The 27099-nt window shown below is 46.2% G+C and overlaps 1 protein-coding gene across 6 annotated transcripts in view; it reads left to right on the top strand.

Moving 5' to 3' along the window:
• The window catches only part of ERI3 (ERI1 exoribonuclease family member 3), a 125367-nt gene that overhangs the window by 62382 nt on the left and 35886 nt on the right, over window positions 1–27099 (top strand). For 5 of the 6 annotated variants that reach the window (XM_063104634.1, XM_063104632.1, XM_063104630.1 and 2 more), the window contains one exon: window positions 2178–2250. In XM_063104634.1, coding sequence (XP_062960704.1) covers window positions 2178–2250 — 73 coding nt within the window. Of the gene's footprint in view, window positions 1–2177; window positions 2251–4381; window positions 5487–27099 lie in introns of those variants that run through there. The other variant, XM_063104631.1, reaches the window with a different exon arrangement.

Genomic DNA, 27099 nt, shown 5'->3' with positions numbered 1-27099 from the left:
GGAAGCATGCTTTTACACAGTTTAGGTTGCTCACAGGTAATGTGAAGTAGGGTCAAAAGAGCAAGTGTGACCTAGGGTGTCTGATGCCCTGAAAAAGGCCTGGGGCCCTGCTCTCTGGGAATGGGGGTGGGTAGGTGGGTGAGTCCCGACTTACAGCATATTGGCGCTTGAGGAACTCTTGAAATTTCTGAGGGTATGTGGCCTGGAGAAGGGAACTCTGGGGGAAGCTTTCTGGGCCCTCAGATCTTGAAGGGTTCTGTAAGAAGAGATGGAAGTCTTGTTCTCTCTAGTTTCTAAAGACTTACCTTGGACTTTTGGGTGGAAGTTATGGGGAAATAGATTTTAGTGTAATATTTAAGGAAGGATGTTCTAAGAATTGAGTCTAAAATTGGAGCAGGCAGCTGTATGAAGTAGTGAGTTCCTTGTGTGTGATGATGGTCTGGTAGATGTGGCCTGGTTTCATTCTAGCTTAGTAAAATTTGCAAGACAGTAGCATGGAAATAAAATAAACAACAAAAAAGAACAAGACATTAGCCTGGGCCCTCTGCTCATCTCACTCTATACTCTGCCCAAGTATCTTATCTACTCTCATGGCCTTAACTTTACTTAGATTACATAAAGATTCAGCAAACTATATCTTGAGATCAGACCTCTCTTTAAAACTGGATATCTAGCTGCCTCTGAGACATCATTCTGCTGCCACATGTCTCCTAGGCACCTCAAATTCAGCAGACATTGAGCGCTTACTGTGTTCTAGGCATGTATCTAAAACTGCATTCCCAAACTTCTGCCTCCTTCCTTAGTCCTCGTGGACTAAGGGTGGGGCAGTGGGAACAATCTGCTCCAGTTTGGGCACTAAGTGGAGGGTACACTGTACATGGAGAATTTAAACGATAATAAAATTGATTAAATGCTGGCCTGCTCTAGATGTCAAATATGCACTCTCTGCCTCTGTCTCCTTCTTTATGTCTATCTTAGTGGATAGCATGAAGCTAGCCAAGCCACAAATCTTTGATTTGGGCTCTACTGCTTTCTCTCATTGGGCCCACATCCCATTTGGTCACCAGTGCCTCCTTTATATCTCTATGTCTGTTCTTTGATCACTGTCTCTACCACTGCTGTCTCTAGTCTCTTGTCTACTGCTCTGCTTTGTTAATCTGTAGTTTTGGCTGCCCCTAGAATAATCTTGGTAAATCACAACTCTTCAGAGGTTCTCCATTGCCTGTGGCCAACCTTTCTCTTAGGAAGAAAACTCTATGGTCTTTCTATTATAGTATTTTCTTCCTCCATCCTTCCATGTGGCCCCATACTCCAACTTAAGGCTCTTTTTATCTACTTCTTTTATTGTTCATTTCTCCAAATAAACTGAGCCCTTTATGGACAGGGATTAAGTCTTACTTTTTGAGTCCTAAGTTCCTGACCCTCATTAGACATCAGTACATCCGTTTGGTTGAATGGATTTGTGTAGGTAAAATGTCATCATCAGCTAGAGGGGGAGACAGTTGGTCAATTGTAATTTAAAGACAAAAAAAGAAGAGTACCTTGGTTTAAGTTCTGACCTTCTCTTACCTTTTTGCATGGTCTCTTCTCTATCTGAAAAAAAACCTTTAGCTAGAAGTTTAAATGTGAGCTGAAGCTCCTGCCCATCTATCTCTAAGTCATGTGCTCTTTCTTTCTCTTCTCTTGTCTCGTTGTCTCTCTGCTGAAACAAAACAACAATAATTGGAAAGAACATAGGCTTTGGAGTCAGACAGAACTGGGTTTGGTTCTCAGTACTATCATTTTTAGCTGTGGGACCTTAGGTAACCTCTCTGAATCTTGTTTTCTTGTCTGTAAAATGTAGACAACAGTACCTACCTCACACATCGCTTTGAAAATTAAATGTGAAAATGTGAATTAAGGTACTTAGCATACTGTAGGCCATTAGAAAGTAGTAGCTGTTGATATTATTTTGAATAGTCTCCAGGCTCTCACATTTGGATCTGAGGGCTGGATCTGGAGCCCAGTGTCCATGGTGCTGGAGGTGGGGTCCCTTTCTTGGGTGGAATGGGACCCATGGCTAATGGGTTGGCTTTTTGAGGTCTATTGTCCTGTAGACTCTGTTGGACTTCCTAGCTTAAGACTCCATACCTGGGATATGGGTTTGCCCAACTTGTTCTCTCTTCCCTTTCTTGTAGGCTCCCAGGCCAGTGCCAGTACTTGGGCTTGCCAGTGGCGGATTACTTCAAGCAGTGGATTAATCTGAAAAAGGTACTGTGTCTGAGCCCCACCCAGGTGCTTCCTCTGGTTCTCCTGTGCCTCTCCTGTGTCTCTGTTCTCTTTCCTTTTCTTTTTGTACTTCTCTTTTCTCAACATCCCTCCTTCCTCTTCCCTAGCTAAGATGCACTGAAATGTTGTGCTTATTTCTGGGAGTGGGAAGCTGCTTGGGTACCAGGCTGCTGGGTGGAATATGATGCTGCCCTAGTTGGTGTCCCCTAGACATGCAATGTAGTCCCAGTTAAGGGGATTTTCTAGGGTTCTCACTCAGAGCTGAATCTCTAGACTAAGCTGCATTGCCTCTAGGAAAGATGTTGTGCTAGCTGAACCTCTGGGAAAGTATTCTCCTTTGATGTCATGATAAGTGAGGCCTCTGACCCTCTTGACTGGCCCTGGTATCTCCTTCTGCTTGGGAGGTGGAGTTCATCAAGCTTTGGTCCTGCTTAGCCCAAGCAGAGCCTTGCTCCTGTGAGAAAGAGCCATGGAAACTAGAACCCAATTCCCTTTGGGCCTGATGGAGGAGACTGCCACTCATGCAGCACCAAGCACCTGGGGAGTTGGTGCTGAGGCTGTGGGCTGGGAAGGACCCCGTGTACCTGGGATAGTGGGCGCTGGCAGAGAATGAATTACCCAGAAAACTGTACTTTTCTAGTGTGTGCTTCCTAGTTAACCAGAGGAAAGGATGTATAGGAATGGACTTCCCAGATCCCTGCTCTGGAGGGATCCTTGCTCTAAGAGGCCCATCCACTGGGGAGACTCACCCCCATAAGTCATTCTGATATAAGGACAACAGCCTCATGCCACTGGTCAGCTGAGTAATCCTGGGAAACTCAGAGAAGGGAAAACACACCAGGGGTCAAGTTATGGGCTCCCAGGGGACTCAGAGGAGAGAGAGGTCTTTGCGGGGGTCAGGCTAGGTATTGTGAGGATTTAGGTCCTGAACTGGGCATTCAAAGAAGGCAGAATGTGGATATAAGGAGTAGAGGATGCTTTCTAGGCTGGGAGAAGCAGCATGCTTTCAGTTCATGTTTCGGCTAGAGCTAAGCGAGCATGTGGAAGAACAGTGAAGGAAAAAGTTTTGTTAAGTATTTGTGCCACACTGAGAATGACCTTGGACTTAGTTCCTTGCTACACGTGGCACATTTGTGAACTCCTTTGCTTTCCACTAGTGTACAGGTCTTTTGCACTCTGGCTTGTTTGTACTTTGACCTCTACCTGCCTCTCCTGCTGACCTCCAGGCAACTAAGCAACTGCAACTTAGTACTTCTCATCTTTGGCTGAGGAGGCTTGGCTGTGTCCTTCCCTCTGTCTGAAATGTTCCCCAGTCTTCATCAGGGATATTCTCTCTCCTTGAAGATTCAACTTCTATTGATATCACTTCTGTTGATAAGCTCAGCAGCCAGTCTCTTGCCTCAAGGCTCCTTGGCACTTGGGACATATTGGTGATCTCAGTTGAAACTGAGTCCATGTGTGTTTCTTTCCAGACATGTCCATCTAGAGCAAAGAGACTGAGTCTGGTTCCTTTCTGTGTTCCCAGTGGCTAGACCAGGGCTGGGTACAGAGTGTGTGCTTAGTGAATAATTCCTGACTGACTCATCTTTGAGAACTAGCTCCATGGAGGCCTTCCCACACAGGGCTTGGCGGGGCTAGGCATGTAGGTGTGGCTGGGTGTGCGCTCCTGGAAGACAGAATGCCAGCTGTCAGAGCGCATCTAAGGCTGCTTGCTGGCCTCAGCAAATGCAATGTGAAGGCCCGGCCAGGCGAGGCAGGCTCTGATCATGAACAATTACTCTGTGAAGTTCACTAGACTTTTTCGTGTATGGATAGCTCCCTGCCTCTAGGTTCCCTGGCAGAAAGGCAGGAAAGCAACCGACCCACGTGGTAACATTGCCACTCAGGGCCACCTTGGTGCTGCTGGGCCCAAGGGTGAGAATGGAGACAGGCTGTCCCAAGCTTGTTCCACTTGGTTCTCTGCCAGACTGTGCTGAGTTGTAGAGGGAGGGAATGGGTGTGAGGGGAAACTGAGGACTTCTGTTCCCAGTGGCCTTGTGATTTCCTCTCAGGAGGTAAACTGAGCAGGTCTGGGAAAAGCAAGGGTTCTAACTCTTTCCTTTCTGCTTTCCAGCCACATCATGCTCCAGGTCTGCTTAAGGGCCCAGCAGGAGAGATGGCTTCACTCTGGACTTTAGCTCAGTCCTTCCCAGCAACGATTCAAGAAAGGGAGATTGCAGAGACCTAGAGGCACAGGGGCATAGTAATCTTTCTGACTTTTATGCTGTGTGACTTAGTGTAGGCTGCAGCAAGATTCCTGCTCCCTTAAAAAGAGTAATGATAAAGGGCTGGCCAGTTAGTTCACTTTAGGTTAGAGTGTGGTGCTGATAACACCAAGGTCAAGGGTTCGGATCCCCTTACCGGCCAGCTGCCCCCAAAAAAAGTAATGATAAAAGCAGAGCCAGAGAGGTCATTGCCAGGATTGCAGGAGTATTACGTAAAAGCCTAACTGCATGGCTTGTTTCTCCCTGTGTGACCCAGACTCTGGCTATCTACATGGTCCTCTCCTGTCCTTAATGTGACTTTGTCTTTCTTCCTTCCCTTTCTTCTCCTTTCCTCCTCAACTTCCCTAGTGGAGATTTGCCCCATGAAAAAAACGGGTCCTGGCCTGTTTGGCCACCTGAGACCTGGCTAGTGAGTGAGCAGTTGGGACTGAATTCACCATCCCCATTTTCTGAGGCCTCTAATCTGAAAAGAGGCAAAATGTTGTCTTTCAGTTGCCCTCTTTTCTCCAGAAATGTGTGGGTTGCATCAGGAAAGAGCAGCTTTTCAATGGCTAGGTTTACCCATCTTCCGCCTCCACCTACTTCCCCTGTAGCAGAGTGGAGCAAGCCAGTGTTTGCTGACATTTGGAATGTCATTGAATGATCTTATACTCTTATTGAGCTGTCAGCTTAGAGAGGACTTGGGGCCCTGCTCCCAGCTCCCTCCAAGGGGTCAAAGCTGTCACTTAGGGGCCAGAAGAATGCAAACACACACACACACACACACACACACACACACACACACACACACACACACACACGTATGCACATGCATAAATATACATCTGTGCTCATGTGAATGAATACGCCCAAGTGCATATACTCAAAATCGTATGTCCCACGTCCGTATGTGCATACATGTGTATGTACGTAGTAGTCACATAAACATAGTCACCTGCAGAAATATTTGGAAATATACACAGACATGAATGTGTTTAAAAATACATATTTACAAAGTGTAAAGAAAAATGCATGTGTATAAACATATATATCTTTGTCAGTAAATAAATATTCTCTACATTTTGTGTGCCAGATACTGTGCTAGGCCCTGGGGATATAACAGAAAAGATGGGTGCTGAATAAATAATTTCAGTTGCATTGACTAACACGAACCAGTACAGTTTTGGATCATTTAATAAGGAAACTGACTTCATGGGGTGGGATCAGAGAACAGTTCCCTGAGGAAGGAGGTCTAAGCTGAGACCTTAAGGATGAAGGAATTAGCTAAGCACAAATAGCATGTGATGAGGCTCTGAGGTGAAAAGAAGCCTGGAAGCTTCATGGAACTAGAATGAAAGTTCCAGGAGGACAGAGAACTTTTGTTTTTTATTCACTGTTCTATCCTTATTACTTTGAACAGTTCCTGGTACACAGAAGAGTAATCATCATTTGTTGAGTGCATGACTGCCTAAAGTATAGTGAGTGTGGGAAGAGGAGAGTGGCATGAGATGAAGCTGGAGGGGAGGCAGGAGCTTGTAGACCACAGTTTGATTTTGACCTTTGTCTTTAGGGTAAGGGGAAACTATTAAAGGATATTAAACATAAAAGAAGCATCATCTGATTTGCATTTTTAAGAAGCTCTCTCTGGCTGCAGTATAGAGAGAGCTAAGAGCAGATATGGGAGACCAGTTGCTTGTTTTTCTTAATGGGACTGCATTTGTCATTTTTGTGTGGGACAAATCATTGTGCAGGTGGCACTGCTGAACTTGCAGCATCCCCTGCCCCTGTTCATTGAATACCAACAGTGCTCCTCTCCAAGTCATTGTACAACCAAAAATGCTCTACCCCCCACTCTCCCCCACCGCAGTTCCAGTGGCCTTGATGGACAGGGGTGGGAGTGGGGAAGTACTGCCCCTGCTTGAGAACCACAGAATCAGAATTAGAACTAGAACCACAGAATTGCTGTTGTCCAAGTAAAAGATAATAGTTACTTGAATTAGACAGCAGTGGAAATGTAGAGAAATGGACTGATTCTAGAGTGTTAAATGGTATAGTCAGTTCTGCTATAATGTAACATATAGTTTCCTAAAAATCACCATGTTATGGAAAGTAATGCAATTAAAATGTGATTGGGAGTACAACACTCAAAAACTTCATCAGTGACACATAAAAAAGATAGGAATCTAATAAAAATGGAAGCATAGTTTTATACATGTTAAATGGTTAAGAAATACATAAATACTACAATAAATATGGCACTTTACCTTGAAAAAGACCCAAAGTTTGCTTGTGGAAATGAGCATGAGAAGGGTCATAGTTTGAGTTATTGTGAAGTGGTGGATGATTTTCTGAAATCAGATGGAAAGTTGTAACTAGATGGATATGGCTTATAACACGTTGTGATCTAAGTGGCTGCTAGATGTTTGAGGTGTGTGCATGTCTGTTTTGCATATTCCTACACAGCTCTGTTCAGCTGGGTGTAGTTTCCTGTGTTTATCTAGTGTTCCTTGTGGACAAAATCGCCCATAAACAAATGCAATATTTGCATTATGCTAAATTGTTCCCTAATACATCAATTGCATTGGAACAGATTTGCTCTTTCAAAAGGAGTGTTTTAGTAGCGCTGAGTGTAATAAACAGGAAATAGTGATTTTGGCTGTGAGAGTTGAGGATGAAGGAGGAGACCATGATAACTAACCCCAGGTTTATGATTTAAGCAACTGGGTGAATTGGGATGAATTTACTGAAATAATGGAAGAAGTTTTAGGATTGGAAGAAAAGATAAATTCAGTGTGGGACATAATGAGTTTAGATGCCATTGAGATATTCTTATGAAGCTATTGAAAAGGCAGTTGAATATATAGGTCTGGACTGAGGGGTGAAGTCTGCATAACAGATATAGATTTGAGGGAGTTATTGTTGTATGATGATATAGGTATGTTTAGAACAACCTGGGTTGGTGAATCTACATTTTAAACTGTTAATTGTATAAAATCTAAATGCAGATTGAGTATGTCTGATGAAGATTTAGCATCCCAATTGAGATATGTTGTAAGTGTAAGTCAGATTTTGAAGACATGGTATTAAAAAAAAATTGCAAAATATCTTATAATTTTTTGTACTGATTACATGCTGAAATAATATTTGGATGTACTAAATTAAAAAATATTATTAAAATAATTTCATTGTTTCATTTTACTTTTTAATGTGGCTACTAGAAAAGTTTAAATTGCATAAGTGGCTCACATTATATTTTTACTGGACAATGCTGGGCTAGGCACCTGCATTGCTTAATCCTCACAACAACCCTGTGCAGTAGTTGCTATTATTTTTCACATTTTAAGGTTGGGAAAACCAAGGCGTAGAGCAATGATGAAACTTGGTTAATGTTTTCACATTAGTATGTGGTGGAGTTAGAACTTAAACTTAGTTTTGCCTGACTCTTCATGCTAAAGAGATGAGAAAGAGAGTAAAAGAATGGTAGAAGAAGAGAGACCATGAGGGTGTGGTGTAGCAGAAAGCAAGGAAAGAAAGTATTTTCAGAAGGAGAGTGGTCAGTTCAGAGGGTCCACATAATGTAAAGACTAAAATACAAGCACTGGACTTAGTAACAAGGACCTCAGTGACTTTGGTGAAAACTTTTGAGTGGCATGATATGGACAGGAGCCAAATGGAGCAAGTTAGGGAATAAATGAGAAATGAGATAGAGAAATTTTTAACTTTTTCAGAAATGTGGCTTTGAAGGAGAAAGGACAAGAGCTGTGGTTGGGGCAAGTATGGGGTTGAGGCAGGTTTTGTTTTTTAAGATGGAAGATACATGTGCTTATATGTTTATAGGATCTATTAGAAAGGGAAAGGTTGAAGATACTGAAGAAGGAATCGGTAAGGGAAGTCTCTGAAAAGGCGAAAGGAAATGGATGGAGAATCCAGGGTCTTGAAATTGGCTGTCTTCAGGAAGAAAGTCCCCTCTTCCATTGTAACAGGAGGGAAGAAGAGATGGATACAAATGGATGTAGGCAGGCTTGTAGATGTGCTGATGGCAAGCTGAGGTAGTTTCCACCCATTGGCTTTCATTCTTCTCTGTGAAACAGAAGATGAGTCATTTGCTGATAACTAATAGGGAAGGGCTGGGAAGATGTGCAGAAAGTAGAAGAGGATTGCTATAGTTTTAGTAAAAGATGTATGTGTGAGCTTATTTGAAAAGTATAGTAGGATTTCTAGGCAGTGTTCTAGGTGGTGGTGAAGGTCCATTTGAGGGTGATGACATTAATTCATAGTTGAACCACTCTGTTCAGTTGTATGGCTTCTCTTTAGTGGAGCTCAGCTGCCTGGCTCTGAGCATGGAGAAAGTAGACGTTTAGATTTATCCAGGGTGGAGATTTTCCTCAAGGAGGTGTGATGAAAGGTACAGTGAGTTGAAAATATTGTCAAGACAGCAGTTGACAAGATAGACTATGGGATCTAAGCTGCACATTGAGGGAAGAGAAGAGAGCAGGGGGCCTGATGGATATGGAAAAAGTAGGTCCCTGTAAGATGAGGAACAGGTATACTGAGTACAATTGAGCATTCTAGATGGAAGGATTGGAGATTGTGGTTATAGAATAGGATGTCTGAATTAGTGATTTCAGAGATGGGGCAGTTCTAGATGTTGGCCGGTTCCAAGGTGTAGTCATGAAGTGAAGAGCTAAGGTTGGATGGAAGATAATGTTATTATAAATAAGGAATTGAGAAACAGAAAGGTTGGATGAGACCTCCTTAAGGATGTGAGTATGTAGATATACACATGCACACAAAAAATATGTTTACCCACTGCATATGCACAGACACATATGTATAAACGTATGTACAAATGCATACCTACACATATACAATTCACGTACATTCAGACCAAGCCATGCAAATGTGTGGCACACACATTCACAAATTGTCTGGAATCCCTCTGATGCCTGGGCCCGATTGTGTGGGCTTTGGGGAAGCAGACAGACAGCTTTAGGAGGATTGAGTGAATCCTGGCAGACAGGGCTCAGCCAGTCATGCTGGCAGTTGTAGGGATAGGAGCCACCTAGAATTTAAAAGACGCAGTTGTTCCACGGTCTCTAGGGTATGAAGATTGCTGCTATACTTTTCTTCTGCCATCTGTACTCTGTGCCCTTCTACAATTTGTGGGTGCTCTGAAGGGGGTGGGATTGGGACCAGCTCTTAGAGAGTAAGAAGGAAAAGAACTTCCTGGGACCCTCCAAGAAGCATTCTGTCTCTCTCTCCCCCACCTCCCACCCCCACCCCTTAAGAGGGGAAACCAGGAGAAACTGCTGAAGGGAGGTTTGGTATCTATGACTGAGTGTGACTTTTCCTGACCTTGGAGCATTCAGAGTCCCAATCAGCACAGTAATAAATTAAGGGCTTATGGAGGAATAAATTCTCGGCCTTAATGAAGTTCTTTGCTGGGGGCCATAGGCAGGTCAGCAGGCCCTGATGATGCATATTCGAGACTTCAATGAATGGGCTGAGCTGGCTGGGAAGTTATCAGAAGTGAGAGGAGCCAAAACTCTGCTAGTCAGGTCACTTTTTTGGATCTGTAGGTATAAAGCTGCTTAAGTGATGGGCAGCCTGACAGAAGCTAGGACTTTTTATAGAAGAGTGGCTTCATAGTGCCAGCCACAGAGTCCCTCTAGTGGGACTATTCAGAAGCTAATTTGGAAAAAATAAGGACAAAACAAAAATGAAAATCAAGAAAGGTCCCTGCAAAGTGTTTGTTTGGTTTTATTTTGGAAGGAGGAGAATTTGCACTGACTGCAGATGCTTCTGGGCCACTTAGTGGTCAGAACTAGACTAGGGCTGTGGTCTAGGTCTTTGGCGTCATCCAAAGTACAGAGCATTGTCCATGGGGCAGCAGGCAATTGTGGGCTGGTATACTGGTGGGAGCCACTCTGCAGGCCAAGTAGTTCAGGGCCTCTAACTGTCTTTGAGAAAAGATGTGCACAGTTAACAGGACCCAGAGAACTAGATATAAATAAGGGAGAGGTGGGTGCACAGGCACAGGCCTGGGATAAGGAGAGGGTAAGTGGAGAGCAGCCTAGAGCCCTTGCTCCTGGGTTTGATGCTGGAACCCTGGGAAGGGCCAGTCTTGGGGGCTGGAGGATACTGAATGGGAAGCTGAAACTAGAACCCAGGCCTCAAGTTCAGATCCTGAGTTCTTTCCCCTTTCATTTCACCCTCTGTAACCTCTGCCCTTGGGGATAAGCTCTTGGGGGTATAGTCCAGAGGAAGAGGAGGGAAGAATGCTGTGTTTGCAGTGAGGGGCTGACCAGAGGTAGAGGGAATGTCTCCTTTCTTCTCATCTCCCTGCCCCCATGGTGTAGTGCCCAGCCTGGGCTTTTCCTTTAAATATGTCTTACAGCTGTCTGAACTCTGAAATTTCTTTCACTCCTTCTCTCGCCTTGTTAACATGTGTTGCCTTTGGGGTAATCAGGGAAAAAATATTATGTCCTTTTACAATTACCGGGTTTTGGAATATTAAAATGTCTCGCTGCATCGGCACTGTTATTTTGATTGGTATTCTAACCTTTGACTAGCCCATAAAGCGCGCCGCTCCTGAAGCCAATATTGCAGGACTGAAATTTAATTCCGAAATGATTCCAGATAATAGGGAGACAGATAATATATGCATGAAGGATATTATGTTTGGACTAACTGCAGCAGGGCCAGGGCTGGGGAGCTGAATAATAGCCCAGAGTGAGTTATAATCTGTGGGACAGAAATGCCTTACTGTCAGGGCCAGGAGAGGAACTCTTAAATCAAAGGCACAGGAAAGGGTGTGATTGCAGGGTGCTTGTTTTGACAGGAAGAGCACCAGAGCCAAGAGGGTAGGGATTGAAGGCCAGGCTCTGTCCTTTCTCTTGAGCAAGATATCAAGGCCCTGGATGATCTAGTTCATTGCACCATCCCTCTATATCTCCTGTCCTTCCATAACATTCCAGTCTTATCAAACTTCTGTTGCTTTTCGAACGTGCATAACTATTTCACCTCCCTTTGCTTATGCTGTTCCCTTTGCTTATATTGCCTCTCCCCTTTAGTGAGTTGGAAAAACTCCTGTTCATCCTTTGAAACCCTTTTGTGTAAATCCTTCTCTGATGTTCCCTGCCTCTGGTAGAAATAGCAAGTCACCTCCTTTGTATGTTTTAGAACTTTGCATTGAGCATGTCACATGCTCTTGGAATGGTCTGTTCACATGTTTGTTTTCCTGCTAGACTGTGAGCTCCTTGAGGTCTATATACCACCCATCTCTGTATTTCCAGCACTCAGCACTGGACCTGGCACACGCTAGGCATCAACAAGCATTAATTGAATCCATACTGAATATTGGGCTGAACTAGTGAGCTTGAGTCCAAATGCCTGTTCCTCTGCCAGGTTTTCCAGATAGATAGACTTGGAAGTAAGTTGCCTAAGGACACATAGCCGGGAAGAGGTGAAGCTAGTATTCGAACTCAGGTTGGTATGCTCTTTTCCCCAGACCATATATATTAGGCAGATGGGCATGGAAGGAGTTGGAGGTTAGTGTAGGAAAGACAGAAACTTACCTCCCTGACTCTTTCCTTCCGTAGCCCAGACATGAGTCCTCTTTGCTAGAGACTGCATTGGTTCTTAGCACTCGTGAGACTCAAGTCCTGCAAGGGATTGTGCCTCCTGTTGCTGCTATAGACCTTTGGACAGTTATTCCACACAAAAGACACTTTTCTATTGTGAGTTTGTAACCAAGGATCAGGAAAGTACCTTGGGAAAGGTACCTAAGTGCGGTTTTGGAGACCTCTTAGGGAAATAGGCAAGGCAGATTACAAAGAGCTCTTAGTAATGTTAGAAAATTTCACAGATGTTCCCTTCCCCTTTTAGGACTTGGTAAAACTTGTATTTTTGGTATGTAGTGATTGAGAATGTACATAATGAAAAAAAAAACTAGTGAATTTGGTTGGTTTTTAAATGGATTTGTATTTTGTTAATTACAATACTATGCATAAACCTGGAAAAGTAGTATGACTATGTGTGAGACTTACCCTTCATTTAGTCTTCAGGTGACACATGGTATATACACTGGACCCTGGGGATGTACAGATGTGGCTCACAGGCTAGAGACCATTCGTGCAGGAGAAAGCTTTGGAGACAGATGAGACTGGCTCAGACTTTAATATTTCTATCAACTAGCTGCATGATCTGGAGCAAGTCCCTCTCTGAACCTATAAAAAATGACTAATAATAATAATATCTGACACACAGAACTTAGGCTCTGGAGTCCAACAGGCCTGATTTAGAATCTTGGCTCTACACTTACTAACTGTGGGATTGTAGGAGAGTCACTTAACTTCTTTGAGCCTCAGTATCCTCCTCTGTAAAACAAGAAAAATAAACTTACCTCCTGGAGTTGGCCTAAGGATGAAATGATAGCACTATGCCTCTGTCCTTCCCTTGTCCTGGTACTGACCACTAGAGATGAAATGACTAGGCTACAGGGAGAAGAGGGGTCAAGGAGACGGGAGCTCAAGGTAGACATATCGGACTTTGTGGGAAGGAGCTAAAAAAAAAAAAGAGAGAGAGAGAGAGACTACCCAGCAGAGTTCATGTGAATATCGGCAAGGATGAGCTTAATGCCGCCTTTGGGATAGCTTGCCCTCAGCTCACACTGAGGAACAGAGTCGATCATCTCATGCCCTTGACTCCAGCTGCTTTCGGCATGCCTGGCTGTCCAATGGAGTACAGAGTTACATTCACCTTAGGTCAGTTCCTGGCCCTATCTCCTACCTATGTTTATGACCTTGGACAAGTTACTTACCTTCTCTGATCCTTGGTTTCCTCATTTGTAAAGTGGAGATAATTAATAATAATAATAAGTGCTATTCTAAATGCTTTGTACAGATTAACTCAATTCTCAAACAACTCTATCAGTACTGTTATTAACGATTATACAGATGAGGAAACTGAAGCACAGAGAGGTTACGTACCTTCTGCAAGGTCCAACAGCAAGAGAGTGATTGGAATCTAGGCAGTAGGCTCCAGAGTCCCTGCTCTTAACTGCTTTGTTCTTTTGCCTCCAGTGCAAAGGAGGAAGGAATCATACCTATTTGCGGTGTGGGAGAGAAAGTCTGGAGAGGTTTCAGTGGGGAGGCACTTGAGTAAGTTTTCAGGAGATAGGGTGGGAAGAGCATCCAGGCAGAGGGAGCCGTGTGAACAAAGGCCTGAAGTGGTGGAGTTGCTTGCTGGATTGGGGAACTACAAACAGTAGTTTTCAGGTGTTTTAAGTTACTGATGTGGACCAGCCATGTGTATGCCTTTTACCAGAGGAAAAGCAGAGCCGGTGAAAGTGAGCGAGTGCAGTAAGGGACCACTCACTACCCAGTGTCTAGAGTGGAGTGTCCCAAGCTGCCTGCAAGTGTGGTGGTGCAGGAGTTCCAGAAAACTGCCATGTGTATGTTCCATGCCAGGGAAGAAAGAGCCTATGGACCAGGGGTAGCAGAGAGGGAAGAGGCCACCCTGCCTTACAGCATACTGGTCTTGGATAGTCTGAGATCACTAAGCAGAAGACCTCTGTATCCTTATGGTAAAATGTGGAAAGTTACAGTGTGAGAAATCAGTCGCATCATGTTTGTAAGTAAAGCTCTTAGAAGAGTGCTGGTCCTGTGTGTGTAGGTGGGCAGCTTGGCATGCTCTCAGCCAGGGAGCTGGCCAACCTTGGCCTGCTCCCAGGTTGGTGTGGCCACAGGGGAGAAGTAGCAAGTGAGCCAGTCAGCTCAAGGCAGCTGGAATTTTTTCTTCTCCTGAAGTTCCTTGCAGCTGCTGCAAATCAACCTCTACCCAGGAGTTCTTGAAGTGCCTTCTATGGCAGGTCTTTACAGCCAGGCCCACCCTGGGTTCTTCTGCCTTGCACTGGCTGCTGCTCAGAGTCTTGCCCTGTCAAGTGGTGGTGCTCTTAGTCCTGGTTCCACTGTGAGCCTACTCTGTCTTTCTCTTGTGTCCTTGAGGAAGTGAGTTTGGGCTCACTTTGGAGCACAGGAGAGTGGGAAGTTCTCCGGGGTCTGTTTGGGGCCTGGATTTAAAGCTAGGCATTCTGATCATACTCTAACCTTGGGGCCAGTTACTGGGGCCCAGTGTAGCTCGGAGTCCATGCTGCTTGGTTAACATGTAGCCTGGGCTGTCCCTGTGAGGGACCAGGAGCCACTTGAGGAAAGGAACTAGATCTGCCTCTTTGAATCCACAAAGCTAGAGAAGCAGAGGGGACCTCAGTAAGCTAATAGGAATGTAAATACTGTGGAAGAGCTGAGGACAGTTTGGCAGAGAGGTGGGGCTTGGCGGCAGGGAAGAGATGAATTCATCAAGGCTCTTTTAAGTCTGAGGGAGCTAAGGGAGCATTTAGTTACTCAGCCTTCTCCCCAGGTTTTTTGTTTTTTGTTTTTCCTTTTCATTTTGTTGTTGCTACTCTGGACCCTGGAAACTGGGAGGAGTTCTGGTAAAGGAAAGACAGGGAGACTTCCTTGAAGGTAGGAGGCACAGCCCTGCCTCCCCTCTCCCACACCACCCTGCAGGCCACTCTGCAAAAGCAAGTTTGACTGTGTCTATTGATATTAATAATAATAGAGCATCAGTGCACTGAGCCCCAACTGGTGCCAGCCTCTGTGCTAGATGCTGTACGTACATTATTGCATTTAATCCTCACAGCTACTCAGCAAGGAAGGGGCTATTGTCTTTATTTTATGGGTGCTGAAATAGAGACTCAGAGAGATTTAAGAAGCTTGCCCAAGGCCACATGATCAGGATGTAAGTCCAGGCTCTCTCCTTCCATAGCTTCCCTCTTGTCACTTGTCCCATGACAGGTACCACCTGATGGCAGTTCCTCTGGTCTGGGCTGGTTTGAGTTAGAGGCCTGTGAAAACACACAGCAGCCATTACTGGTTATATGATCAGTGAAAGTTGGTAATTGGGGAAGGATAGGGACTGGCCTCAGCCCAGGTCTCTTGACGGTTACATCTATTTAATGGGGATCTCTTTGTGTAAGAGGGTACACCATGTGTACACACATGTCTGTATGTGTTTAAAGAAGTGTGTGTCTTCATGTGGGGGATTTTGTGCAGGCCTGAATATGTCTGTGTATATTCTGGTGTGTGCACATGTCCACAAATGGGAATATGGGTGAAGGTGTCGGTATGGGATTTGTGGTTTGACTCTGAGCACGGGAGGTGGGCAGATGAGGCCCTTATCTCTAGAGGACAGCATGGTGCAATGCAAAGAACCCTGGACTGAACTCAAAGCTAGAAAGCAGAGACACGGTCTTTGGTATTGGGTCATTTGCCCTTTAGGAGGCCTCAGTTTCCTCATCGAACAAGTTAAGTTCTTGTGATCTTTTCTATCTTTGCTATTAGAGTACCTTAGGTTTCCCTTTTTTGCTCCCAGCTAAAAATGAGACAGATTCAAGGAAGATGGGAGAAGTCCCTCTTTTACCCTTACCTATTTTGATCTCTGTCTAGCCTTGGGACTACTCCACTATCTCACTGGGGAAAGTTGAGGGTCCCGGGAAGGCAGAGCATTGCCTAGAATCAAGTCAGGAAAGCTGGGGATTCAGGTATTGTAGAGGAGTGTAGAGAGCTGGTATTTGTCACAGTGAGGGGTGGCTTGGATTGCAGCTGAATGCCATTTGGCTTTGGACTTCACCATGAGCATATGAGTGAGGAGAAGCTAGTTGTCTCTCTGCTTCTTTGGGGGTAGAAAGGAGGGGGCCTCTCAATATCCTGATGGTAGGGAGTAGCCCCGGCCCTTCCTCTGGTCTTTGATCCCCTTTGTCAGTTGTTTTGGCAGATGCTGAGTAATGGCCAGGTAGAGACCAGGAAAAGTAGCTATGTGTGTTCACATTCATATGGGACTGTGCTAGCTCAACCCATGGTCTTTCTGTGAGCTGACTTGGCCTGCCGTCATCTCTTTTGGGGAAAGAGTGATTTGAGTTTGGGTACCTTAACTTCCCTGGCTGACAACGCAGAGCTTATCTGGATGGCTCCTGAAGATGGGCCCTTTGGCTATCTCAGTTTTCAAGTGGGATTGTAACAGGGTTTTGTCCATTCTGTCCCATTAGTTAGCCTTCAGTTCCCTATAATTTCTGGATTTGACTGACTGAGTCACTAGAGAAGGAACTTCTCTCTCTAAGTTGGGCTAGGTCAGCCTGGACCTAGGCCTCAGGTAGCAAGTGACCTGTGTTCTGCCTGGGCTAGGATATCTGTATTCACTTCCAGCCACCAGTCACTCCCTGAAGCCCTGTGTGTCAGGGCATCTGGACCCAGAGATGCATCAGACCTGGTCTCCACCTGTACAGAGACCCTGGTGTGGTAGAGAAGATGGGTCAATAGGAAGATGGGCAAAATGCAATAGAAGTGGTGAGTATAGTAACAGGAATATGCACATGGGGTGTGTATGAATCATTTGTGGTTTTGAAAAGTAATTTATTTTGAATTTAGCTCTGTACTGAGTCAAATTTTACAAGAGACAGAGGATTTATGTGCCACTTGATAAACTCTGAGCTACCCTGATGAGCTTGTCCCCGCTAGTGCCTGCTGTGACTTATTCAAAGGCAGGGCCCCCTTGAGACCTTAGGTTGCCCTACTTTGAAAAGAGGAGTGTCCTTCCTGGGGAGATAAAGCTGGCTGCTCAGGAAGTGTTTGTGTGTGGGTGTGGGTAGGTGTGATTGTGAATGTGCACAGGTATGAGCCCAGGTGTGTATACAGCAGCTGCCAGTGATCTGTCCCCAGCACCTTGACAAGGTCTTATGGTGCTAGGCCTAGGCTTGACACCTACTTGGCTGCAAGCAGGCAGGCAGGCAGGCAGGACACAGGCAGATCCCAGGGCAGGCCTGAGGCCTCCCCAGTGGTGTGTTTGCTGTGCCTAATTACCCGGCAGTTGTTTAACTATGCAAGCTGCATGCTTGCCTTTATTGCGCTGTGATTGCCGAGCTGCCTATGGGGAGTGTCATAAAAAGATATAAAATGCCCATTATCTGTCTGACGCCCTCCTCCTGGACTGTGGGTGTTTGTGTTTTATTTTATTTTTATGGCTTGAGGGAAGCTCTGCAGGAAAGAAAGGGAGGGAAGAGGAGGGAGGGGAGGGGAGGCCCTGCAGGAATTGGGGGGCTGGGAGACTGAGGAGCCCCTTGATACTGTGTTCAGAAGTGCTCTCCTGACCAGAGGAGAGATATGGAAATGGCAGACCTCCAGGGTCAGGACAGAGTCTCAGGAAATAAGACCTAGATCTTCCCCTCCCCATCCACTTGCAAGTCTTGCAGCTTATTTCCACCTTACTATGCTAGCCTCCTTCCTGCACATAGGCCCACTGCCTTGGGTGCAGGGCAATCTTCAGAGGGTTCTGAGAATGGTCTGTGGGGAAGGTCTTTCATTCCCACTCAGTTCTTTACCAGCTTCCATGACTCAGACTGCCTACTGGCCTCCTAGAGCACCATGGCTTGCTTTGGAGCAAAAACCATGGGAACCCCACCTGCTCCTATTGCTCTGCTGAAGCTTTCCATTCCTGTAGCTTCACCTTCCCTGCCATAGTGATGTGTTCAGGCAAGCCTAACCAAGAATTCCCTGAGTCTTAGGTAAACTTCCTAGATCAGAAGGAAGAGAATTAATACAGATTGAACACCTCCTCTGTGCCAAATAGAACCTGTATAAGGCCCGGAGGCCAGAGATCAGAGATCAGACAGGGACCCTACCCATGAAGAGTTCACACTGTATAACTAAAGTGCCAAGATTCATGGTAGGTATTCAGTAAATGTGTCAAATAGGATTGAATTCAACATAGTCACTCACTCACTCACTCATTCATTCATTCATTCATTCATTTTCATTTAGTAAATGGCTCTTGAACAGTTACTGGCTCAGGCACTCTCCCAAGCACTGAGGATAAAATAGTGAGCAAACTAGACAAAATCCTAACCCTCACTTGTTATTAGAGTTTATTGGGAGAAGGATTAAGAATTTAAACCCCAGATATCATGACTCTAGCAACCATGCCCTTCCAATTATGACATGTTGTTTCCCATACCCGAGCCATCAAACCCTAGACTATCCTGCACTGCTTTTCTCCACTTGAAAAATCTTGGTGTCTACTGAATGAAGTACACGCTCTCTAGCCTGACCTTTGAGACCTCCTAAGTACCTTTCCAACTATGCCAAGATAGCCTATATGATACACTTCCAAGCCTTATTCACATTTGTTCCATTTGCCTGAAAAGCCCTTTGCTGCATCTCTGCCTAGTGAACTATTTATTCTTCAAGACCTAACTCCTGTGTCCTCTCTGAAGACTTTTCAAGTTTCCCAGTAGAACTTCCTCTCTCTTCATGTACCTATATCGAGTGCCTTTGGATTGCTAGGTTGTGCAACTACCATTACTATCTAAGTTTAGAGCATTTCTCCCCCCACTAAAAGAAACTCCATTAGCAGTCATTTTCCATTTACCCCAAATGCACCAGCCCTAAGCAACCACTAATCTACATTCACATCTCTATGAATTTGCCTATTCTGACAATTCTGGGAATTTCTTACAAGTGGCCTTTTGTGACTATGTTCTTTCACTTAGCGTAATTTTCAAGGTACGTCATGTTATACCTTGAATCAGTACTTTTTTCTTTTTATTGCTGAATAATATTCCATTGTACGGGTATATCATGTTTTCTTTATTCACTCATCAGTTGATAGTCATTTGGGTTGTTTGCACTTTTGGGCTGATATGAATAATGCTGCTGTGAACATTCATGTGCAAGTTCACTTTATTACTTTTGCTTTTTTTTTTTTTTTTTTAAGACTTGTCTCCTTTTCCTAGTAGATTGTGAGCTCCGTCAGAATAGGGGTCACTTCTATATTGCTCACTGCCATGGCCCCACCACTTAGCCTGTGGGTAGCATTCAGTAAATGTCAGTGAATAAAAACATGCATGCTTTCTAGTTCTCTTTCACCCTTGGGATGTAATAGCAAACTTTTGGGACCTGTTTTAATCCCATAGTCCAGTCTGCTGTGAGTGTAACGTATACACATATGTGCCACACATGCTAGAGCATAAGTTCATTCACCAGTGTCTCGGACCAAGCCCTTTTCATTCCCCTGCTTGCCTCTCCAGTTTAAATCCTTGCCCTTACAACAGGTGATCTGAGAAACTCCCTTGAGTTAACCCCAGTGTAGCAGATATGGCCTCTGGCTAACTTGATGCTAACTCCACTATTTCCTCTCCTTGATGCTAACTCCACTGTTTCTCTCCTTCCTTTTTTTCCGGAGGGGCTCTGGATTATTTTAAACACTGAGGGCTGGATCTATGGGAGGACCCCAGAGGGAGAGAGTGTTGGGCTGGGTGGCCTCCTGGCTTAAGGCCAGGCGGGCTGTGTGGTGGCTCCAGAAGCCTGGGCATGTGAGGAGGAAAGGCTCCCCCTGCCATCCTAGTCAGTAGCCCATATGAACTAAGTCCATGGAAAAAAAGGGATTTCTAGAACCAGTAGCTTCTGAGAGATTAGTAAAACCAATATTTCTCTTCTCTTTGTACTTACTTACCCTAATAGTTTGAGCCCATAATTAGAATTTAGCTTTATTAGGCTAATTAGGAGGTAGGAATGATGGCAGGAGGGCATGTGGAGATGCATCGGGGTTGTGGGCAGTAAATCTAGGGTTTTAATAGGTTTGTTCCATAAGCAGGTAGTTTGAAAGGCTGACTGGGTGGCTTCCCGCCCCCCCTTTCCTTCTACTCCCACCACTCCTTGAAGTGGCCTTCACACTTTGCCGTCCTTGTCCTCCATGCTGGCAGCGACACTGGCTGGGATATGGGAGCTCAGGAAGGAGGGAGGAGACCCCACCCAGAGCTTCATTGCCTATGCACGCGCCGTCCAGCCTGGCGGCATGATTACCTTGCTGAGAAATCCGTCCAGGCGCGGGGCTGCTGATAGCAATCATTGATTAAGAGGGTAATTGTCCTGAAAATTCAGATTGATCAGAAGGCAGAAATGATAACTTGTGTAACTGTGTTTAAAGCCACGTCCTGTCAATAGAGGAGACTGAGATGTATCGTGCCAAGAGGGGGGCAGAACAGATGGGTGTGTGCGGGCAGGCGCTGCCATCCTTCTCTCAGGGCTGAGCAGGATGTTTCTTGTCAGTAACCTGGACTATTGGAGATTCAATCACTTTTATCTCCCCCTCTCTCTCAATCCAAATGCCTTTTCATATTAGGAAATTAGAATCGGCCCTGCTCATGCAAGATTTATTAGCTCTGCTGAGCAGTCTCACCGAAGAGTAAATGATTTTGCTTTGCTGGAGCTTTTCACACATTAGGACCCAACTTCTCCTTCCTGCTCTGTGCCACTGGCTGCCTGGAGGAATGAGCTCTAGAACCAGGTACTCGGGGAGTGAGGGGAAAGCATAGCTCAGGGCTGGCTTACTGATATGCCAGAAATCCTTCTGTGTCTGACTGACTTCCTTCTACCTGATTCCCAGACAGGTCCCTTACTGGGGTCTAAGGTTGTCCCTCTCAACTGGAAGGCAAAGCCTCCTGAGGAGATGAGGCTTGTCCCTCGGGCTTGGAAGACCTGGTGGTGGCTTTCCTTGGGAGGAAGGGCTCAGAGAGGGCTAGAAGGGTTGGAGGAAGCAAGGCTAGGGGAGGGGCGAGAATGCATGTTGGGTAAAGATTGGCAGTAGAAGCAGAGGATGGGGAGCTACTATGACTTGTCTTTTTAGAGCCTGGGCCTGTGCTCCTGTTAGGTGGGGCTGCCGGGCTGGAGCATCTTTCTAAGCTCTTGAGAAAGCTGTCCAGGAAGTCATCTGGTTGCTCACTGTGTGGAAGCTACTTAGAACAAGGCTGGGCGTGTCTGGGCCTGCTGCCTGCCTGTATCTAGAGGGCTGCTGGGTTGACTCTGGCTCAGACTACCCGAGCTTCCAGTGACACAGGCTCTTCAGGGAGGAAAGGCCTGGAATTCATGTTTCTGGAAACCTACTGTGACCTTGGGCTCAGAGGCAATGTAAGCCTGTGTGGCCAGTTGGACCTAGCCTGCCCTGAAGGCCAGGGCACTAGTAGGCTAGGTTGGTTGCAGGAGAGGACTGCCCCCCTTTACTAAGACTATATAATTTTCTCCCCTTCTTGCCCTTCCTCTTTAGCCCTCCACCCCCTTTGGACACTGGGGCCCATGGACAAATATCAGTCACCATCTTTCTTCCACCTGCCCTATTGCAGATATCTGATCCTGAAGGCCCAGTACAATAGAAGAAAGTGTGGAGAGTCCTTCTGATATGGGGGCTAAGAGAAGGTTAATGGGACTTATGGATTTTTTGTGAAATGGATGCCAAGGATTACCCCTACCCATTTCAATTTCCCTTTCCCCTGCAGTTTGCTCTTTTCCTTGGCCCTCTGAAACATTCTTTTCTCTGAACTTTCAAGTTATTTCCCCAAGTGGAGATATAACTGGGCAGACTCAAGAGTTGGGGCCAGAAGTGAGCGGTGGGAGCAGGCAGCAGCCATTTTGGCCCCAAAGGAGGGTTGTGTTTTAGGGCAGGGGTAGAAGGAGGGCGGGAAAGGCTTTTTGGAGGAAAGAATCTGGAAAGTGTCTGCAAGATATTTTCTAGATGAGACCTGCCTCTAAACAGACCGCCAGACCACCAGTTTTCTACCAAGGGTCTACTTTAGGTCTTTGCTGTCCACAACCAGGTTCTGTCTTTGGAGAATCCTTGAGTCCCCAGGAAGGCTCTTCCCACTAGGCTAGATTGGGCAGGGCAGGGCTTCCTTCTGCAAGCACCGCCACCAACCCTGCCATGAGTGCTGAGAGATAGAGTGGTCCGGGGAGCTTGGTGCAGCCCCACCTTCCCCAACTCCAATGGATTGTGAAGCCAGTGGGTGCACAGGGCCACCCGAGCTTCCTGGTCTGGAGTGCTTCTGCTCCTGCCTCTGATCTAGGACAGCCAGCAGCCTAGGAATACTTTGCAGTCCAGAGGGAAGGTTGAGGTGTGTTTGGCTAGCGCTACTTTGGTTAAAATCAAGAAAGAATGGAAGTACCATGGGCAGCATGGACCCTGGGAATAGAGAACTCAAAAGACAGACAGACTCCTAGTGGAGTGAGGGAAACACATAGTCACTGCGAGGTAATATAAATAATGTTGACTTCCAGGCCCAGAAGAGTGTGTGACTGAATTCTCCTGGAAGAGCTCAGATGGGCATCCAGAAGGGAGACTCTTGAGCTGGGTCTGTGAGGAAGATGGAGAGTGTGCTTTGGAGACAAGTATGGGTGAGCATCTGGGCAGAGAGAACAAGAAATGTCAGAGATCAGTTGTGTTGGAGTAGGACTGGGGCCCAGTGGGGTTTATTGTCCCTGTCACACTTTTCCACCATAATTTGGAGGTATGGACCATACCTCTCCTTAAGCAAGCCTGAGTAGTACCTACTTTTACCATCTGGCTGGGCTGCTGGAGGCTAGGGGCCTTGGACTGGATCATCTCAAGCCTTGGGTTAGAAAGGTGCAGAACAGAGCCTTAGGGAAGGGACCCCAAGCCCTCCATCTGCTCTGTTCCATTTTCCATTCTGCCGAAAGAGTAGGGAAGGGGCAAGCGTTCAGGTTAGGGGAACAGCTCTAGTGGAGCTTTAGGCAAATTTGCTCCACCCTTGCTAAACCCATTCTCAGCCCTGTCTTGTACCCAGACCCAGCCCTGTTGCCACGGGCCAGGTTGGTTCCCTGGGCCTGGTCAGGAGGCTGGGGGGAGACTGGGAAGCCAGGCGACTCATTTTCACTGGAATTTGACCTAAAGCAGGATTGGAAGGGAAGAAAAGAATTTGAACAAAAGTGCAGGCAGGAAGGAGCTGTTAACGAGCCTTTCTTTCTCTTTGGGGACAGAGTGGAGCGCATAGCGGGGCGCAGCTGCCAGCTCTCCTCAGAGCAGCTCTCTAAGGTAGCTGCAGTCTCTGGCCGCTGCCTGCTCTCGCTTGCTCTCCTTTTTTCCCTCTCCTCTTTCTCGGCTCTCTCTATTATGGGGACTTGCTCCAGCTCTTTCTCTCTCTTCTGTCTCTCCTTTTGTTCTCTCTTTGTCTATTTATCACACTGTGAAGGTTGAAAGAGATGTTATTAATCTGGGAGAATGAAGGCAGGATTAGTGGTATGAATCGGATTTTGAGAGGTGTAATGATAGAAAGACTCGCTCGGCTGGCGGCCTGCGTGAGCTTGATAAATGGGGAGCACTCCAGACTGACTTGCGCCTTCCTCCGCGCTGTGCGCCCTGCCCGCTGGGGCGTGCCGCGCTCTCAGATCTGCCAGCCGGCCCACCCCACTCCTACCTGAACCGGAGCAAAAAGCCAAGGGTAAAGCAGACACAAATATCTCCCACCGCACTTGGAGACATCATTGCTTTTAGCACCCTTTTCAAGTGGAGGCCTGTCGAGTTCTCAGAGGACTGTGGGCAGAGGGAATGGGGACCTAGACTTCAGGCTGAAACAGCATCTACCTGCTTCTAAGGCCTGTGAGAGTAGAGCTCCCCTCTAAAATGAATGTCAGGGGTCAGGGAGTGATAAGACAGTCCCTAGACCAGTTAAGCTAGAGAACCAGACCACATGTAATATGTGATTAAGCAAAGTGCCGTTGAGAGAACTGGGTGTGGAGGGCAGGGTGGGACATGGAGGAGGGGGGAAGAGAAATCAGGAGGTGGTGTCCCTGCAGACAGGTAAGGTTTGGAGAGGCTAGAAGAAGGTGAGTATTCCCAGGGAGAAATAGCGTAAACAAAGATGTGGGGCGAGATAAGTCTGACTTTTATCAGAGGTTGAAGCACCTCAGATCTGCTGAGTTTCAGTTCAGGAAGGGAACTGAGACATCCAATAATTAAGCCTCTCGTTTTCCAGTGAGGAAACTGAAGCTTGGGGACTAGAGTTGCCATTTCCTGAAATGATTTCCTATTCAAGTCCTGTTGCTTGTTCTAAGTGTGCTCTTTTCCAGTCATCTTGGAACTATACAGTGAGCCTCTCCCCCTTATCTCCTCTGTGGCTTTGGTCACATCCTTTCAACCTTCATCTTTGTAACCAGAAGATCCTGGCTTAAGTTCCCTGCTGCTTGGTCTCCTGCCCCTTCCCAGGAGCCTTGGCTCAGGGTCCTCCTCATCCTCCTGCCCCTGCTCAATCTGTGTGGAGTATGCTGTTCCAGCCAACCAAGTGCTGCTTATGCATGTGGCAAGGACAAGGACTAGCCCATCTTGGGCTCCAGAGGACTCTGTGCCTGAGCATGTTCCTCCTTTGTTTCCCTACTGTGGTCCTCTCTGCTCACTCCCTATCACAGTTACTGATTTGTGTGTTTGTTTCCCCTCAAAGGACGGGGAGTTCTGTGAGAGCAGGACCTATGTGTGATTTTGTTTGAGTTGCCAGGGTCTGGCAGGCCTTCAGTGAATGTGTGAATGTTCAGTGAATGAATGCTACTGCATTGTCTTCCTCTTCTTCCAGAGAGAAAATGGTCTTTGGTCTCTGTTAGTTTTTCCCAGGCCTGGCTACCCTTAGGAGTTGGGAGGGGTAGACATGCATAAGAACTAACTTAACATTGGTAGAGCACCCCAAGATCACATAGCACGAAAGTGGGAGGTCCTTGGATGGCCTTAGAAAATAGTACAAAGCCCCACTGTGTCCTCTGAGGCCCTGCATGAACTGCATCCCCCGCCTACCTCATCAGCCTCATTTCATGCTTGCTTTCTGCTCTCCAGGGATGCTGGTTTTCTAGGTGCATGGGGCAGTTTGTGTAAAGGCCTTAGCATGCCCCCAAACAACCCCCACTCCCAGTCAGTCAGTTTGCTTACTTGTCCTCAGGGAAGCATCCCCCAAGTAGTCAAGCTCTCCTCTTCTGTTCTATCATACAACTTAATGTTTCTTCTTTGAGCCCTTATTATAGCTATAACTTAATGATGATTTATATTACTATTTATTTAATTTAACATCTGCTTTCTCCAATAGACCACAACCTCTCTGGGAATAGTACTGTGTCTCTGTTGCTATACATAGGCATATAGCTTAGCATATGGTAGTCTCTCAATAAAGGTTTGTTGTGAATGAGTCAGCCTGATTCCAAAGTCTGTACTCTTCCATCACATTACACCTGGGTAGAATGAAGAGAGATTTGACAAAGGGAGATACAGGGGCCAGGATGCTGGGTGTACCCTACAAAGAAGGTTCTTTGGGCCTTAGCTCGGAGGCTTTAGTGTTCGACCTTCTCATCTTTTAGCCTTCCTTTTTTTCCCTCCAAACATTGCAGAAGAGAGGGGTTCATCTGACTCTAAAGACTCTTACTCATCCTGGATGATCTTATTCACTCCCAGTTTTATATGCCACTCATCTGCTTTCTTAGGATTCTCTTGTCTCACTCAGTCCACTAAACTGAGCTCCTAGCTCTGCCTTCCCTAGGCACCCCACCTGGTACATCCCACCAAAGGCCATCTTGGTCCTTCTTGGTGATTTCCCTCCAGGCCTGGTTAGGATTTCTCTCTCGGGGCTCTTGTGGGATCTTGGCGCCTTGCTGCATTGTTTTGTAAGTGTATGTACATGTCTCTCCTTCTAGCTTGGGAGTTCCTTGAGGACAGTGACCTGGTCTACTTGATCTGTGTATCGCCAGCACCCAGCACAGGGCTTGGCATACAATAGTTGCTCAATAAATGTGTGTTACATGAGCAGTCCATTGAGGAGGGAGGGGCATCTGGGATGAATGTTTTGAACACCCTTTTCTTTTTTCCCAGGGAGAGAAAGAAAGTGAAGGTATGTGTGCAGATGTGCACATAACTTCGTGTGTAAGGTGAGTGGGCGGTGGTGGTGATGTCGCACGCTCACTAAAGGATTATATTTTAATTTGGAAAGCACTTTAGAAACTTAAAGTGCTTTACCTAAGTGCTGACTGCTATTAGTGTCTCCTTTTTATTAGGAAAAAGGACATGAGTTTTCTCTTTTATCTTCAGGCCCGTCCAACTTCTGAGAGTCAAACTTAGCAAAATGCCTGCCCCTCACTGAGGACTAGTTACATGCCAGGTTCAAAGCTTTGGACTTGAAACACAGAATTCTGCTTTGCAGACTGGTTCTGACACCCCTGAGGGGATTAGCCCCAACACCTTAGTATCAGGAAGAGGGGTGGGAGAGACAGGGTCATTTGTCATACTTCAAGCTGCAGTTCCTAGCCCTCCTGTCTCCATTTAGGCCGGGATGGAAGAACATAAGAACTTATACTGTTTTGGGGGATTAGGGAAACAACCCCAGTGGTTATCAAAAACCCACTTGTCATGTGGTATGAAGGGCCAGACTTCAGAGAGAGAACTGGGGAGGAATGGCCCCAAGAAGAGTTGGGTTTGTTCAGCTGTCATCAGGGATGACAGGACGAAGAGGCAGAGACATCACAGCTGCTGGACCTGGTGATGCTAAGAGATGTCAAAGAGCTAGGTCAGGAGGAAGGAGTATGTGTAGCAGTAGCAGGAGGAATTTCAGTACAGGAGGCCATGCAGGAACTTGCCCTGTGCCTTACAAGCAACTTTGAGGGCTGGTTTTAAGGAAAGGTAACACCTCTCCCCATGGAGATGATTTGGTGCTGCAGTGGCA

Source organism: Cynocephalus volans, chromosome 8 (assembly GCF_027409185.1).
Source record: "Cynocephalus volans isolate mCynVol1 chromosome 8, mCynVol1.pri, whole genome shotgun sequence".
Taxonomy (NCBI): Eukaryota; Metazoa; Chordata; class Mammalia; order Dermoptera; family Cynocephalidae; genus Cynocephalus; species Cynocephalus volans.
Note: the sequence above shows the minus strand (reverse complement) of the source record. Positions and strands in the feature narration are given on the sequence as shown.